The 16,248-nt window shown below is 37.7% G+C and overlaps 2 protein-coding genes across 2 annotated transcripts; one reads left to right on the top strand and one right to left on the bottom strand.

The window, feature by feature from the left end:
- The first annotated feature begins 305 nt into the window (after nucleotides 1-305).
- On the top strand, nucleotides 306-4,077 carry pdcl3 (phosducin-like 3). Its single transcript, XM_063005576.1, has 6 exons — nucleotides 306-402; nucleotides 1,342-1,459; nucleotides 1,691-1,781; nucleotides 1,887-2,030; nucleotides 2,455-2,663; nucleotides 3,007-4,077. The coding sequence occupies exons 1-6, from the start codon at nucleotides 397-399 to the stop codon at nucleotides 3,150-3,152; spliced, it is 714 nt and encodes a 237-aa protein (XP_062861646.1). The 5' UTR covers nucleotides 306-396; the 3' UTR covers nucleotides 3,153-4,077.
- Nucleotides 4,078-4,184: 107 nt separating this feature from the next.
- nms (neuromedin S) lies at nucleotides 4,185-9,138 on the bottom strand. Its single transcript, XM_063005693.1, has 8 exons — nucleotides 9,120-9,138; nucleotides 8,956-9,002; nucleotides 6,925-6,978; nucleotides 5,962-5,988; nucleotides 5,299-5,352; nucleotides 5,144-5,218; nucleotides 4,464-4,505; nucleotides 4,185-4,238 (listed from the first exon to the last, which is right to left on the bottom strand). Exons 1-7 carry the CDS (start codon nucleotides 9,136-9,138, stop codon nucleotides 4,497-4,499), a joined length of 285 nt encoding a protein of 94 aa, XP_062861763.1. The 3' UTR covers nucleotides 4,185-4,238; nucleotides 4,464-4,496.
- Nucleotides 9,139-16,248: the final 7,110 nt, after the last annotated feature.

The following is a 16,248-nucleotide window of genomic DNA, read 5'->3' as shown; positions in this document are numbered from 1 at the left end:
ACTGCCACACAGGCTGACACGGCGATGACGTCACGAGCAGGCCGCGCGCCGCCTTGTCCTTATTTGTCTCTGTGTGTGACTGACAGCACGAGCTGCACCGCGCCTGCTCCTCCATTTCCTTATATGGTCAAGACGGACATTGGTGCTCCACTATTACCCTCTCGTGTACCTTAGCGGGCTTTAAAGTGTGCATTAGTGCTTTTAAAACTCCTCAATATTTTAAATATATATTTTTTCATTTTTACACATTATAACTGCAGTGTATACCTCTGCTTCTATTAATACAGTTATTGGGTAAGAAGAATTGTGTTTGTTTTAGAGAGAAGACTCTGTTTCCAGTCGGACTGAGATTTCGTGTCAGCTAACAGCTGCCCTGAGTCGCTTCTTCAAATAAACATGCAGGTTTGTTTCTTTTTTCTTATTTTCATTTAATTTAAACATTAATTTAGCTCAAATTTTACCTTTAATTATTTTGGACTTGCTTTTGTCGTCTATTCGTTTCCCATGACACTTAAAACAACCATTGAAACGAGTTTAGAACGATCCATTGAACTCAGATGCAGCCCAGATGCTTTTCAAAGCAATAGAAGCTGTTTAATATCGATACATATTATGTCGGTAAAATTTACAAAATCAAAATATAGAATATAATACTTTCATGTGTTTTCAGAATTTTTTTTATAAGCGGTTGCTTTCACAGAACAAGCTCTGTACCGAAGATGATCAATTGTACGGAACACTGTTATTCCTAACAGCAAAACATACAGCAAAGAACCACTTTAAATCCTGAAGGATTTACTGTATGGACACCGTCACATCATGTCCTGATTGGTTCTACTTTGATCTTGGCCAGTTGTTCTGTTTTAAGTGCTGTAAATATTTGGGACTCACCGCAGCCCTGACCTTCAGGGCTCCCCTTCCTCATTGTCACATAATTTTTTTTACTGTGCTAAGTTTAAGCACACAGAACACAAAATTAGGTCGTAAAGAAAGAAAGTTTGAAACTGGTAGCTTAGATTAGAAGGTTTTTAGATGGTTTAAACCTCCCCACCACCAGGTTGCCACTGTTGGGCCACTGAGCAAGGCCCTTAACCCCTTAGTTGCTTGCACTGTTATTGGTTAGAACTGTACATTGCTTTGGATAAAAACTCCTGCAAATTGTTGTTAAGAGCCTTATTTCATTTAAAAAGACCAATATATACTGAATAATCAAAACTTGAAATTAGACTAGTGGTGTCAAAACATTTCATAAAAATGTAGAAGTGAAATAATACTAAATGTTTAAATGATTTAATTCCATCCTGTTATATTCTACAAAAAATCTTAACGATTTTCCTATAGGACCCAAACGCAGACACAGAGTGGAATGATATTCTGAGGAAGAAGGGTATCCTTCCTCCTAAAGAAACACCAAAAGAGGATGAGGAAGAGGAGCAGATCATTCAGCAGCAGTCCATCGGTAAGAATTTTCTAAAATTAGAATTTAAACTTTTTTCTCAAGTTCCAATGATTTCCTGACCTCCATGAGCTCTCAGAACATCTTCAGAGAATTTACACGTGTTCTTAATATGATGCCTGTAACGTTCCAAAAGAGTTGGGACAGTGGCAGTATTTGTTGTGAATCGGCAAATTGTATTATGCACTGCAGCCTGCATCTGCTCTTGTTTATTCTGGGGGTTTTTTTCTGTAGTGAAGACTTATGAGAACATGACTCTGGAGGAGCTGGACGAGAATGAGGATGAGTTTAGTGAGGAGGATGAAATTGCCATCGAGATGTACAGGTGAAAGTTTCACATAAATCTTTCACAACAGCGTTGTCCTAGACCTGCACCTTTAGTCTGTGAATCTGAATAAAATTTTTTTGTTGGTGTTTCTGTTTATCTCAGGCAGAAGAGGCTTGCTGAGTGGAAAGCAAAGCAGATAAAGAACGTGTTTGGGGAGGTAAAGGAGATTTCAGGTCAGGATTACGTGCAGGAAGTGAACAAGGCTGGAGAAAGCATCTGGGTGGTCCTGCACCTCTACAAACAAGGGTTAGTTTGGTGATTCTGCTTATTGCTTTCACCCTGCACATATTTACACAAGGGTGACAAAAACAACACTACACTAGAGAAAGAAAGAGAGAGATTTCTATCATCAGATTTAAAATCTATGTTGCAGTCAGTCAAAATAACTCAATGTCAGCAAGATCAACTCAGAGCCACTAGACATACACTGACTATGGGTCAAGCATTCAGACCTGTACCTTTCTCATGGTGTACTTCTATTCCACATTAGTCTGAATAGATTTTTGTATGTAAGTTTTCTCTAAGGTAACAAGGGGACTAAAATCATTTCTGACGTGTAGATGGCTGTTAAATGGATGGAGGTTCATGTAAATGTTGTGTTATAGTTTATCACTGCAGTGCCTTTGTTTCCTTCCATAACAATAATAATGATGAATCTTTGTTTTGGCAGCATTCCCCTGTGCACATTGATCAACCAGCATCTGTCCACACTGGCACAGAAATTTCCTGATACCAAGTTCCTAAAAGCCATCTCCACCACATGCATTGCTAATTACCCTGACAGAAATCTACCCACCATTTTCGTTTATCACGGAGGAGAAATGAAGGCGCAGTTCATCGGCCCGCTCGTCTTTGGTGGAATGAACCTTAAGTGTGATGGTACGTGTATATATGTGTCTGTGTGTTGTATGGGGTTGCACAATATAAACTCTGTTTCAATGCACTACTTAGGGACCAACAGTAATGGTTTCTACTCTCTTTGTGATGCACCAGGTTCAGATAAAAAAAATATACACTCCCAAAGAACATTTCAGTGATACCTGCAACTGTTATTTGACTTAATGATTGAGACACAATAAAATTGAGTCCCTTTATGAGTTGACTGTCGGTTTTTAAACAGACATTTAGCCCCCTAAATTTTTCCTCAAGAACTCCAGAGCAGTACAAGTTTATGTAACATTTGACTTTATCTGTAATTGTGTTTGTTTTGTTTTTCTCTCAGAGTTGGAGTGGCGTTTGGCCGAAGCTGGAGCCATAAAGACAGAGTTAGAGGAAAACCCAAGGAAGCAGATCCAGGATCAGCTGATTTCATCCATTCGCTGCTCAACGACCAACCGCAGGGACAGCGATGAATCTGACGACGACTGATTTCACAGTCAAACTTTGGACTTTCCACTTTCAGTCCCCCAGGACTCATTTTTTCAGGTCTAAATTGTTGAAGTGTCAAATCATCTGTTCAGCGTTCCAACATTGTTTATAAAGGCTGCGATATGCTTCATCAGAAGCACATCCAAAAGCAGTCCGAATGGCAGAAGGTCTGGAACTTTTCACTTTTCATCAGAACTGTAGGTGGATGCAAGCTCTAAATATCCCTATTAAATTTATATTTGACTGTATGATTGTAACTGATAAAAACCTGATTTGATACATAAAACCACATGAACCTGTTTCATTTATATTGGGTTTAACATGAAAGTTGAACATGAAACTCTGTGATGTATTTTGTCGGTTTGTGATTATTTGGACTGTAACAAGTAAATATAATGGACAGTGAAAGAAATCACCACCTCACTACTGGAAAATAAAGGAGCAGCGTCATTGTTTAATAAGAAAAATGTCATTACAAAGTAGACTGGTTTGACTTTTTAAGATCGTTAAGGTTCAACCTTTGTTTTACAACTGATTCTTATTGTATAGTAATTTTCTCTTTTTAAATGCATCATGTTATTGTATTTTTGCAACATTCATACCATTTGCCCCACTTCTGAGTTATTCAGATCTTTTCAAACTTATTAGGAAAGGAATAAATTTGTACTAAAAGGTGAGATGCTTTTGTTGTAAAACTCAGAATGAGGGTCGATAGGTCACTCTGATGTGGGTGATGGTAGCTTAGGAATTTATCCTGCTCAAGAGTACCTGGTAAAAAGCTACATAAAATTATGTCTAATTATTCACATACTAACGAACGACGGTGATTGAACCTGAGTTTCTGGAGCTGTATAGCACTGTCATTATACCATTGATATGATGCTATGTTACAAGTCATTCTATTAAAAAGGGGACAAATACTTTCCTACTGTATATATGGTGTGTGTATGTAAATGCAAGGGAGAAAGCCAAAGAAAATCAAGTGCACATCAACCACAAAATCTAATTTATTTACAATAAATAAAGATTTACATTCAGTTTGGTGATACAATCCCACTGAGCAGTCTATCAAAGGACAGATAACATCTGAAAAAAACAAACATGAACAATAAACATATTTTACTCAAACTGCACTTTTACACTTTTTTAGTTTGATTTTGACTTCATTAGTGCTAAATGTTAAGCTAATGTGACAACAAATGCTTTCAGCCACACAATGTTAATTTCATGTATGGTTGAGTTCCAAGATCTGTGAGGGCACCATTCAGAACACAGTGTAGGCTCGAGGTTAGGAAGGTTAGCAGCACCTACCTCGAAGAAATCTGTTTGAGCAACTGCAAGTCTTCAGCTTCTCTACAAGAAAAATAAAGTCACTTGAACAGCTGTTCAAATTCTGATTCCAACAAATTCTGAAGAGAAATTATTTGCATCTTTACTGATTTCTTTCAGAAGAAACTATGTGTTCAATATTGTACAAACTGACCACAAAAATAATCAGTGACATCAAACATCACTCCAAGTCTCAGTTCAGGCCTAAATCATTTTGATGCAGATACACAGGGGCTCAGCTGGTAGACTGGGTGCCACACAGCAACATTTTGGCTTTCAGTGGCTGTCTTTATGGAGGTTTGCTTCTCCCTGTGTCTGCATAGGTTTCTTCTAGATTGATGCTTCTTTCCCACCCAGGTGTGTCTGTGTGAGTGGATATGTGAGTCACCCTGAGATGCCTTGGCACCCAGTCCATGGTGTGATCATACCCTGCTCCTGGTGCTGTATGGCACCCACACTAGCTGTTGCACCACCATGCCCCAGGTTCTGCTAAACATTTGCTACTGGACTAACAGCCAGTAGATACTCGCACACGTCCAGCTTTCTTTCAGTATTTATTTTATGCATTTCATAACCTGTCTCAACATTTCTGGAGTTGAGGTTAAAAACAGAATATTTGGTCAGACTGAGCAAAAACACTGAGGAAATAAGATGATGCTCACAGAGAAGGTCTGCTGTTTCTTCCTGCGCAGAGTAAATTTGGGTGAGAGGCGCATCAGAGGGTGAACGGAGTGAGACTAAACAAAAACAACACCAGTTAGTTCAACCGAACATTCAACTGAACAGATTTTAAAGTGAAATAACATTAATTTCCTACCTCTCTCTCCACAGTGCCCACAGAATTCTGCGCCTTAGAGTAATGAAACAAGAACTGAAAGAAAACCGAAGTCATTGATGCTATAGTCGACTTCATATAGAGATTGAGAAAAAAGTTTGTGAACCCCTTGGAATGACTTCCAATATAATAGATAAATACATTCTGACTAAATTAACCCTCAAGCTGTAGTACTTTCCATGTCTTCATTCATTCATAGTCATTTACCACACACACTGAGAGAACCGAACCTTTGTATTTTTATATTGGTGAATCTATCACTGTTAACAATGTTTCTTTAAGCCACTGATTAGACTTGCACAGTGGTAAGGAGTGTTTTTATCTGGATTATTCTGGAACTTCTTGTGAGTTTGCATGAGTTTGCATTGAAAATAACGTTATAGAGACGCTGGCTGTCCAGACTGTGATACAGCAAGCAGCCCCAAACTTCATCCATTTATTCATTTTCACCTTTTCTAACATTTTGTGAACGTGCTCTCAGAATGTCCACATCTAGGGATCACAGACATATTGCATGAGTAAATAATACAGAAACCCAGGTTTTTATCAAAGTGTTTATAAACTTTTTCCTGAATAATATTAAGTTGCTGTAAATATTGTTTGATTTTTTGTTCTTTGATGCAGTGTTGATTAAAAGTAACTAACCCGTTTGAAGACATTCTGGATCTGCTCCTAAAAACATGAACACAAAAATACAGTGTTAATGTTTTTAATATATAGGTTTTACTTTCAGACATTACATTCATATATTTCCATTTGTACATCTTCACCTGATAGTCAAAATTATGCAGTCACCCCTCCTTACTATTGCTAACAGATGTGTTGAATCATTTGTACAATACATTATTGTTGAATACATTATGTACTTCCAACTTTGTGGCGTAGCACTTGGATTTATTACTTATTATCTTAGCAGTGCTATCAGTTAGGCGAGTGTCTACACAGACATAATTGGCTATGTCTGGATGGGGTGGGCAAAGCCCTGTGATGGATTGGCACCATGTCCAGAGTGTTGTGTGTGCCACTGTGCTCTAAGAAAAGTCAATAAAGACTTGGTTTGACAAGTTCCATGCGGAGGAGCTCTGCACACAGTCCTGACCTCATTCTTTGAAATGAACTGGAACATCGACTGTGAGTCAGGTCTTTCCAAAGACACACTCCAACATACAAAAAGCCTGAAAAGCTTTCAACGAAAATGACAGGTTGTAATAACTGCAAAAGCACAATTAGGGGGTAGGTTTACATTCATTTGTGAGCATGGTGGCTCTGTTATACTGTTGGGAATGTGGGGCATTTTGCTCACTTCTAAAAGTGGTCTCTTCCTAGATGACAATGGCCTATTTGCATGGCATAATATGCAGTTAGCAGATCAAATCTGGACATTTATGAAAAATGATTGAAGGAGGGATACACTTTTGGAAGAGTGGTGTTCCATCAGTTCAGTGTAGTTTCACAACTGAACATTCAATTAAACAGATGTTAGACTTTAGAATTGATGTGGATGAGCACTAAAGCTGTTCTGAAAGCTTGTGGTGACCCAGCAACAGCCTAATGTACGACATTCACACTAAGAATAAAGACACAGACATGTTGAATATTAGAGTTTACCTTGTTCTGGTCTTGCCACAAGAGACCACACAGTAAACTCTGCACACCTGAACCCTGCAGAGAAATAAAAGATCCTAAATGTTATCATGCTGAATGTACTCTGATTCTCCTTCACTTTCCAAGATCATGCAGAAGTTGGATTGACTACTCTAAATTGCCCATGATTGTAAACAACAAATGAATGTGTGTTTATGGGTTTTAGTGTGTATTTTAACCATTAAAAAATTAACAGACGAAGCTTTGTAGGATAGGATCACCACTGTGAAGATACAATATATGGCCAAAATTATTTGGACACCTGACCATGAGCTTGTTAGACATTTCATTTAAAAAAATCAAATGGTACTATATAAAATCAGGTGGCCTCTATGTGATTTTAAAAAAGGCTTCTCACAAGATTTGTGTATGTGTGTGACAATTTGTGCCCATTTAATCATGAGAGTCAAAAGAGCATTTGTATGGCTGGGCACTGATGATAATCAGGAAAGCCTGAAATGATGTTCCAGTTCATTTCAAAGCTGTTCAGTGAGGCTGGGGTCAGGGCTCTGTGCAGGCCACTGGAGTTTCTTTAAACCAAGCTTTTCTTCATGTCTTTATAAACATTGTTTTGTGCGTGGAGGCACAGTTATGCTAGAACAGGAAAGGGCCTTTCTAAACTGTAAGCAAATGTTGTTTCTGAAACTCATTAATTTAATAATTAGAAGGGGTGTCCCAACTCTTTTGTCCATATGGTGTACTATTTGACTGGTAGACCACTCTCATTACAGCAATGGTTCTGATGTGTGAGTTATGATGAGAATGAAAAGAAGAAGGATAAAGGTTGATAAAAGCAGATAATTAGTAAAAATGCTGTTGTATTAAGTGCTCCATTATCACCATGTCTGTAACCACCATGTCTGGCTCTTCTGATGACGTCATGTTCAGGAAATTAGCATTTTATCTGATGGCTTTGCCTCTCATTTAATTCTTTAATGGTAGTTTAAATTGTAAAGGTCATGGCAGATGTGAGGTGTTCTGACAAAAGGTGTGTTTCATAATGACCTGGCAGAAAAAACACATGATCCACATGATTGGGAAGGTAGGCACCTCATTACCTTCTGATTATTGTGAACTTTATGACTGCAGGGGTGAATGGGTGGTGCAGTGATAAAACAAGCTAGCTCACCAGCTCTGAGATCTTGAGCTTTCGAGTTCGAATCTCAGCTCTGCTATCAGTTGGCCAGGCACATACACAGACACACGATTGGCTGTGTATCTGTTAGGTGTGGGACAATGGCTAAACAGGGTTTCCTCATAACTGCTGCAATTGCGGCCTCTAATGTTTGATTGATGGCAAAAATCTACACGCACAATACGGACCCCCATATGAACCTGCCATGTGCAGGTGAAAAGAGGCGGTCCGTACTGCACACGTGTTGAAGGGGGTGCATGACAGGAAGGTCTGCAGCAGAAGAGGCAAAATACGATCAAGTAATTGAATACGACTATATTAGGAAGATAATTGTGAGAAAATGCATAAAATAGAAGAAAAAAAACTTTGACTACAGGGACAAATGATGTTGAAATGGCTAAACTCAGTTATTAGCAGTGGTGTCCAAATACTTTTTGTCATATAGTGTGTGTGGGTTATTATTATTAAATATTAATTTTTCCCCCAATTGCTCCCAATCTAATCGTCTCTGACTCCATCCAGTTAGAACTGCGCTCCCATCACTGCCCACCATGCCGAAAAATACATGTAGTTGCTGGCTGCATTTGTTTTACTTGCCATCAGTTTAAAAGAGCTACATTGCGTTCAGAGAGACATGCTAAGCTCTCCAGATCATCCCTTCCTAGTGCGGACACCTCACCCAGACAGCAGAGGTCGCTATTGTGTTGCGGTAATAATACAGACACAGGTCAATTGTGCTTGTGTGTGGATACCTGGCCAGTCAATCACAAAGCTGAGATATAAATTTAGGTCTCTGTGGTGATTCATTATTATAATGAGCTTTTAAAAGATAGTGTTACAGATAATGAAATATTTTTTACCTGTCTGTAATATTCATCTTCTTTGCAATCTGTGATGGGGAAGCTTTCTAACAACAGAGAATATTACAGAGAATTATTTTTAAATAAGCAGAATTATTCAACAATAAAACAATACAAGTTTGAAGTTTGATTTTTCCTTTTCTAAATATGAAATCTGTATTTACTAAGAATAGTTTGAGGCATCCTGTGTTAAAAACTGTACCAAGTCAGGTATGCAGACCAGATCCGCTATGCCAAACACTGAGCACAAAACAAAAAATGCAGTTTTAGTGACCAGAGGTGAGGTCTCAAGCTGGGTTTCCAGGACCCTGGTACTCTGTGGCCCCTACTCTATCTTCTGTGCCGCAGTGCAGTGTAAAAAATACTTTTTTATAACCTTCTTAAAAAGCAGCTTCAAGACAAGACATTTATTCATTCATTCATCTTGGTCAGGGTCATGATGAGTCCAGTGTCACCTAAAAACACTTAACACAAGGCAGGGATACAGCCCTGACAAAAAGATAATTCATTGCAAGTAATTACACATTGCAGGGGCAATTTAGAGCAGCTAATCCACCCACTGGTACATTTTAGGAGATGAGAGGACAATTTACTTGGACAAGAAAGAACATGCCAGGTGAGGCTTACAATCAGGTCTTTTTACAAAGGGTGTGGCTGAAAAACCTAAACTTGATCATATATGCCTTTGAGTTTAAATTATTTGAGTGATATTTCAATCTGTTTAAATGTTGGGATTATGGTTCAGTGACAAAGAATGTAAAATTCCATTTTATACTGTGAGTCTCTCAGTATAAACCACTTAAAAACTTTAAATATTGCAAATAAACCCATTACAGCTCCATAGTAGAACAGGTGAATAAATGAGTGAATGAATGAATGAATGAATGAATGAATGAATGAATAAAAGTTGACTTACCAGCATGTGAATAAAAGCAGAAGATGGAGCAGAAGATGAAACAGAAGAGAGAGAAATCTCGAAAACAAACCTTTTTATACATTTCCAAAAAATAATGTAAATAAACTGAGAAATAAGAATCGATCCTCACACTGAGTGTCTGCACCACCCACACTCACTCAGCTTCATTTATACTGAGTAAAGACCCCCCCCCACACACACACACTATTACAACCACGTCACATCAGCATCAGCTTGAGGCTCCTGCAGACATTAAAACACTACATGGATAAAAAAAATATGTAGACACTTTTATTAAGTTATTTTTGTATATTTTAGCTACACAGTGCTACACAAATACTAACAATTATGTTTTCATTTCACTAAAACAAATAGTTTGTATGGACCAATTAAAAGAAAAGCTCATTGAATCAACCAAAAATGTTGCTAAAGTCTGATCATTTCGATTTTTTTAACTGCTTAGATTTACTATCTGTTAGGAGTGTGTTACTGTATAACGTCTATTGTTCATGGAACAGGCACTGGATCCACCAGGACACTGAGCAAGATGAAACAGTAGCTCAAAATAAGTGAATATATAAATGGATGGATAAATAAATACATTCACTGGATGGATGGATGGATGGATGGATGGATGGAAGGATGGATAGATAAATATATGAAAGTATTTATAAATGAATGAATGAATGAATAAATAGATGAATTACTGGATAAATAAGTTAAACAAATGGATGGACGAATAGATGGATCTGTAAACAGGATGAATGGATGAATGACTACAACCAATTCTATGAAAATACATAGAACAGTGGTCTCTTTGCCAGTCAAAAAGTAAAGCTTAACTGTATTCTTATGCTAAGAGAACATTTGACAGGGTGTTTAGATGTACTGATAAGCTGATAAAAACATATTTTACTCTTCACAGTCAAGGGGGCTTTAAAATAATGTCCTGTTCTCAAAACTATCAGGAATATGTTGAAGCCAGGTCCGTACCAAAAAAAAAAAAATTTAATAAAAAAATTTTTGAGATAGAACCAGAAACTGTACCAAAAGATTGTTGATCAGTTGATCAATGTACATAGAACCAGATAGAACCAGAAACTGTACCAAAAGATTGTTGATCAGTTGATCAATATACATAGAACCAAATAGCAAAGAACCAGTTGCTGTAAGTACAAAATCATTTTTTGTGTTTGTTTTAATTATTCCATTATAGAATCATTGCCAGTATCTTTAAAATCTCAGGACTGTACAAGTGTAAATTTGGAATATTTTACAAGTGGAAATGTAAAAAAAATAGTAGGCTGTATAAGTTGTTTGATTTGGTGGTTGTCGGCTATATCTAGTGATGGAAAGAAAAAAAATCTTCAGCCACAAACCATCAGTTCAACACACATGTCAAGACTCTATAGTAAATGTAACCTAACTGGAAAAAATACACATTTGACCTTAAGTGTGTCTCTGACGTTCAGTGTTCTCTTTATTAAGGCTGCCATGGTAAAGTTCAGCTCATTAAAACACATCACACATTTTCTGCTGGATTTCAGTCTTGTGAATCTATGAGTTACTATGTAACTGCTATGAGATCACCCATCAAGTTCATACTGCTCAACCTTTTTGTCCTATTTTAATAAGATTTTTTTTAACGAGGAACAATTAATAACCAACCGCAGCATAGCACCATTGCAGTATTTGTTAAAATTTCAATTAGAAAATATTTATTTATTCCTAATTTTCACTTAATCACTCATTCCTTCACTCACTTACTTACTCACTTAGTCATATACTCCCTTCACATGGCATCATACAGGATTGAACTCATCTCACCCCCCCCAAACACACACACACACACACACACAGCAAGGGGAGTCTGACTCCCACTGACAGTAATTTTCTACATCATCATCATCACTTCCTGATGGACACTCCACATCTGCATCTCATTAGCACAATGACACCACTGGGTTCCCCCACATTGTTCCTCACACCTTTACAAATGAATACAACCTCATTTCCCGAACGTTCCTCACTCTCCACCCTACATAAAATCTGATATATATGAGCTCATCCTGAACTCCACTGCCACCTTCTCCATCTGTCTGCTGAGTGAAATGTTCTTGCTTTACAATTGCAGTAAAGAACATCTGCACCATGTGTGTCGTACAAACCATAGCAGGTTGGAAACGTATGAGATGCTTTTCATACACACATGGACACAAAGTGGGTAATAAAACCAACAAGTCATATCATTTAATGGACGTCATTATTGGCACAAGCTCTCATTTCACTTCAACATCTCCTCTCAACATGGTGTCTAGCATCCTGGGTTTAATCCTCCACTGTGTGTGAATGTTTTGCATATGTCCATTTGGGTTTTCTTTGAGGACTTTTTTGAGGTTTCATCCTACCTCCCAAAAACATGCAGGTGGATAGACTAGTGTAAATTCTCACAGGGTAAGAATCATTAAAACATTTGCCATCACTTTATTTGTCATTCACTTTAATATCTAAACAAAATATGTTTTTTTTTTAATTATGTCTCAGAATAATTTCCACATTTAGTAATTATACAAACAGAACAGAGGCTTGGGTGGTTCTGCTATAAATTCTGCTTGCCCACTACCTTTGGGATCCAGGGTTTGAATCCTCAGCGAAGCTACCAGCTGGTCAGGCATCTACATACAGACATGACTGGTTGTGTCTAAGGGGTTGATGGCTGAAGTTACTGCATTGCGCCCAGTGATTCTAAGAAAAATGGACTTACTGCAACCCTGACCGTGACAAAGGAGTGGTGACACATGAAAATTAAAAAATGTGAATAAAAAATTTTCTAATTTAGATTTTAGGGACACCTTGGACAGAGTGCCACTCCAACACAGGGCATTACACATTCACTCATTTTACACCATTGGGTAGTTTGGGGCAGCACATACCTGCCTCCACAAAAAAGATTTAACCTAGGTTCCCTAGAGCTGTGTTGCACTCATGCTAGCCACTGCACTCTTTTCTTGTTTTGTTAGTGTAAATAAGTTATATTAAAGTGTGAGCCAGAATAAAAGAATAAGGAACAGTAAACAGTATTAATATAGACGCCTCAGCCTTGTCTGTTTTCATATATTCTGCACTAACAGAGCAATTTGATCAGACAAATTACCTTCATAATTCAGATGTTCTGATTATTTTTAGGAGATCAGACTTCCTGCAGTCAATGATGTACCTCTGTTCAAAATAGGAAAAACAAATGGCATAAAAAACCTTCATTCATTCATAAAGCACCTTATTTATTCAGTTATTTATTCTATCTTGGTTATACAAGGTGCTGTATGAGTGATGAGTGCTGAAAGTGTTTTAACTGCTGATTGGACAATAAACTATATTTACCCATGCATCAATTCATTCATCCACCTATTCATTTATCTATTCATCTTTTTATCCTTTCATCCAATTATCCATGTATTTATTCATGCTTTCATTTAGTCATCATTTTATTTATTCATCCATTCATTTATCCATCTTTTCATCCATTCATTAATGCATCCAATCATTCATTTGTCCGTCCATTCATCCATCCATTTACCATCGTCTGCTGTAGTACCGTTTTATCCTATACAGGGTCGAGGTGGGTCTGATTCACTGGGCAAAAGATCACCAGTTCATCACAGGGCACACACAAATACACACATTCACACAACCTCATACATAGGGGGACTTTTTACAGTTTTTCTCAGTCGATTTGGTTCATTTCTCAAATCAGAATTGAAATTCTCAAAACTGTTCATTCAATCTCCACATCTCCTTGTCACTTGTGCAGATCATAATAGCTTTTCTCATTGTGTTTCACATTTTGCAAATGCTTTTGTACATTCATGCAAATGGTCATGTACAATTGTCTGCTGTTTTTTGCATTATCAATTGCTTATGTCATGTTTATCAAAATGTGTTCTACTGATTGTCTGTTGAATTGTCTTACCCTCCAAAACATTTAGGCTTTGGGTCATTGCCTAGGTCATTACATGCAAAAGTGCTGAACATGTTGTCATAATCTCTCAGGCATAATTTGTACATTTCTATGAAACTTTTTTGGTAAATTTTGGTAATTTATTATAAATTGATTAAATTGTTCTCAGGTGAATCTTGGCTTGCAGTTAAGAAGGGGAATTTGTGAAGGTTTAGATCAACCAATGGTCAAACAGCTCTCAACCATAGGTCAGAGGTACATCTCATGAACCTTCAATTGACAAACATATATAGACACAAAACATTGCAATGTCACAAAGTCTCACAATGAAAAGACAAGGCCGTGTACAGGGTGAACAGCCAATGAGGGGACAAAACAGAGGAAGAGGTAGGAGAGTCCATGCCACTCTAACACCATCAGGCAATGGTTTGCCATTCATTATAGAATGCTGATGGAATTCCTCCCACCCTACTCCCCATTCCTGAACCCAATTGAGGAGTTCTTCTCAGCCTGGAGATGGAAGGTGTACGATCACCAGCCGCACACCCAGATGAACCTGCTGACTGCCATGGATGCGGCTTGTGAGGATATCACAGAAGATGCCTGCAGAGGCTGGATTAGGCACTCCAGGAGATTCTTTCCACGCTGCATTGCAAGGGAAGATATCCAGTGTGACGTGGATGAAAACATGTGGCCCAACAGAGAGGAGCGTCAGGATGTATAGAAAAGAAAGCACTATAATTCCTTAAGTTGTTGTCTCAGGTTGTTTTAAATGTTTAGAGTAAGTTTCTAATTTTGTAGTTTTTCCTCTGTGTTATAGAGTGCTGCCAAACAGTTGTCTGTCTTTCCTGAATTTCTATCTGATTTTTTTGTCAACAAATTGCAGTGCGAACAATACAGTAAAAGAATATTACTGTATAAATTTGATTCCAGTCCAATTTCTTGCTGTCAGTCTCCCACATACAGTCATGTGTAACTTTGTGTTCTGTGTAAGTTTGTATTTTGTGTGTAACACATACTGTTTCAATTGATATGCCACAGAATGTGCAGCGTTCTTGTAATCAAAAGCTTAGCTATGTTTCCATCAGAATATACTTACAGTGTACACTGTTGCACTGACAACATGAGTAAGTATTTTGACTGTCTTGTTCATAGGCAATGACACACAGACTAGACATTCTGATGGCACTGACAAGTTGATTGACATAAATATTTGCTTTTGAGGCAAAAACAAAGAATTGTGAGCGAGGTACGTGCTTTTGCAGGTATTTCATTGAGTTTTGCTGTTTGCACTAACTGTTTTGAGAAATGCACTTGTTGTGATGCCAATGTAAATCATGATGTGAGAAATGTACCAAATCGACTGAGAAAAACTGTAGTATCCCCAATTCATCTGACTTCATGTCTTTGGACTGTGGGAGGAAGCCGGAGCTCCTGGAGGAAACCCACACAACCCAGTCAGGTTAATTGAAGATACTAAAATTGTCTTTAGATGTGTGTGTGTGTGTGTGTGTTTGTGTGTGTGTGTTAAGGTGTGAATGTGTGTGTATGTTTGCCCTGCGATGATCTGGTGCCCTGTCCAGGGTGTTTCTGTTTGTGTTTTGCACCCATTTAGAGCTTTTGCCCCCCCCCCCCCCAGCATCAGCTTGAGGCTCCTGCAGACATTAAAACACTACATGGATAAAAAAAATATGTAGACACTTTTATTAAGTTATTTTTTTATATTTTAGCTACACAGTGCTACACAAACACTAACAATTATGTTTTCATTTCACTAAAACAAATAGTTTGTATGGACCAATTAAAAGAAAAGCTCATTGAATCAACCAAAAATGTTGCTAAAGTCTGATCATTTCGATTTTTTTAACTGCTTAGATTTACTATCTGTTAGGAGTGTGTTACTGTATAACGTCTATTGTTCATGGAACAGGCACTGGATCCACCAGGACACTGAGCAAGATGAAACAGTAGCTCAAAATAAGTGAATATATAAATGGATGGATAAATAAATACATTCACTGGATGGGTGGATGGATGTATGGATGGAAGGATGGATAGATAGATAAATATATGAAAGTATTTATAAATGAATGAATGAATAAATAGATGAATTACTGGATAAATAAGTTAAACAAATGGATGGACGAATAGATGGATCTGTAAACTCTGTGTGTGTGTGTGTGTGTGTTAAGGTGTGAATGTGTGTGTATGTTTGCCCTGCGATGATCTGGTGCCCTGTCCAGGGTGTTTCTGTTTGTGTTTTGCACCCATTTAGAGCCCCCCCCCCCCCATGACGATAAGATTTAGATAAGTGGTTTAGAAAGTGAGAAGTAAGTGAGATCAATGTGAATTTAATTATAAAAAAATGTTGCCAAGGTACATTTCCAAAAAACTATCATTTACTTTTTAAAGATCTGTA

Source organism: Trichomycterus rosablanca, chromosome 12 (assembly GCF_030014385.1).
Source record: "Trichomycterus rosablanca isolate fTriRos1 chromosome 12, fTriRos1.hap1, whole genome shotgun sequence".
NCBI lineage: Eukaryota > Metazoa > Chordata > Actinopteri > Siluriformes > Trichomycteridae > Trichomycterus > Trichomycterus rosablanca.
Note: the sequence above shows the minus strand (reverse complement) of the source record. Positions and strands in the feature narration are given on the sequence as shown.

Coding starts and splice junctions, on each gene's coding strand:
- nms (XM_063005693.1), bottom strand. Junction 5,353..5,961: donor TCCAGAATGTCTTCAAACGG/GTTAGTTACTTT, acceptor GTTTTCTTTCAG/TTCTTGTTTCATTACTCTAA. Junction 5,219..5,298: donor TGGGCACTGTGGAGAGAGAG/GTAGGAAATTAA, acceptor GTTTTTGTTTAG/TCTCACTCCGTTCACCCTCT.
- pdcl3 (XM_063005576.1), top strand. Junction 1,460..1,690: donor CATTCAGCAGCAGTCCATCG/GTAAGAATTTTC, acceptor TTTTTTCTGTAG/TGAAGACTTATGAGAACATG. Junction 2,664..3,006: donor AATGAACCTTAAGTGTGATG/GTACGTGTATAT, acceptor TTTTTCTCTCAG/AGTTGGAGTGGCGTTTGGCC.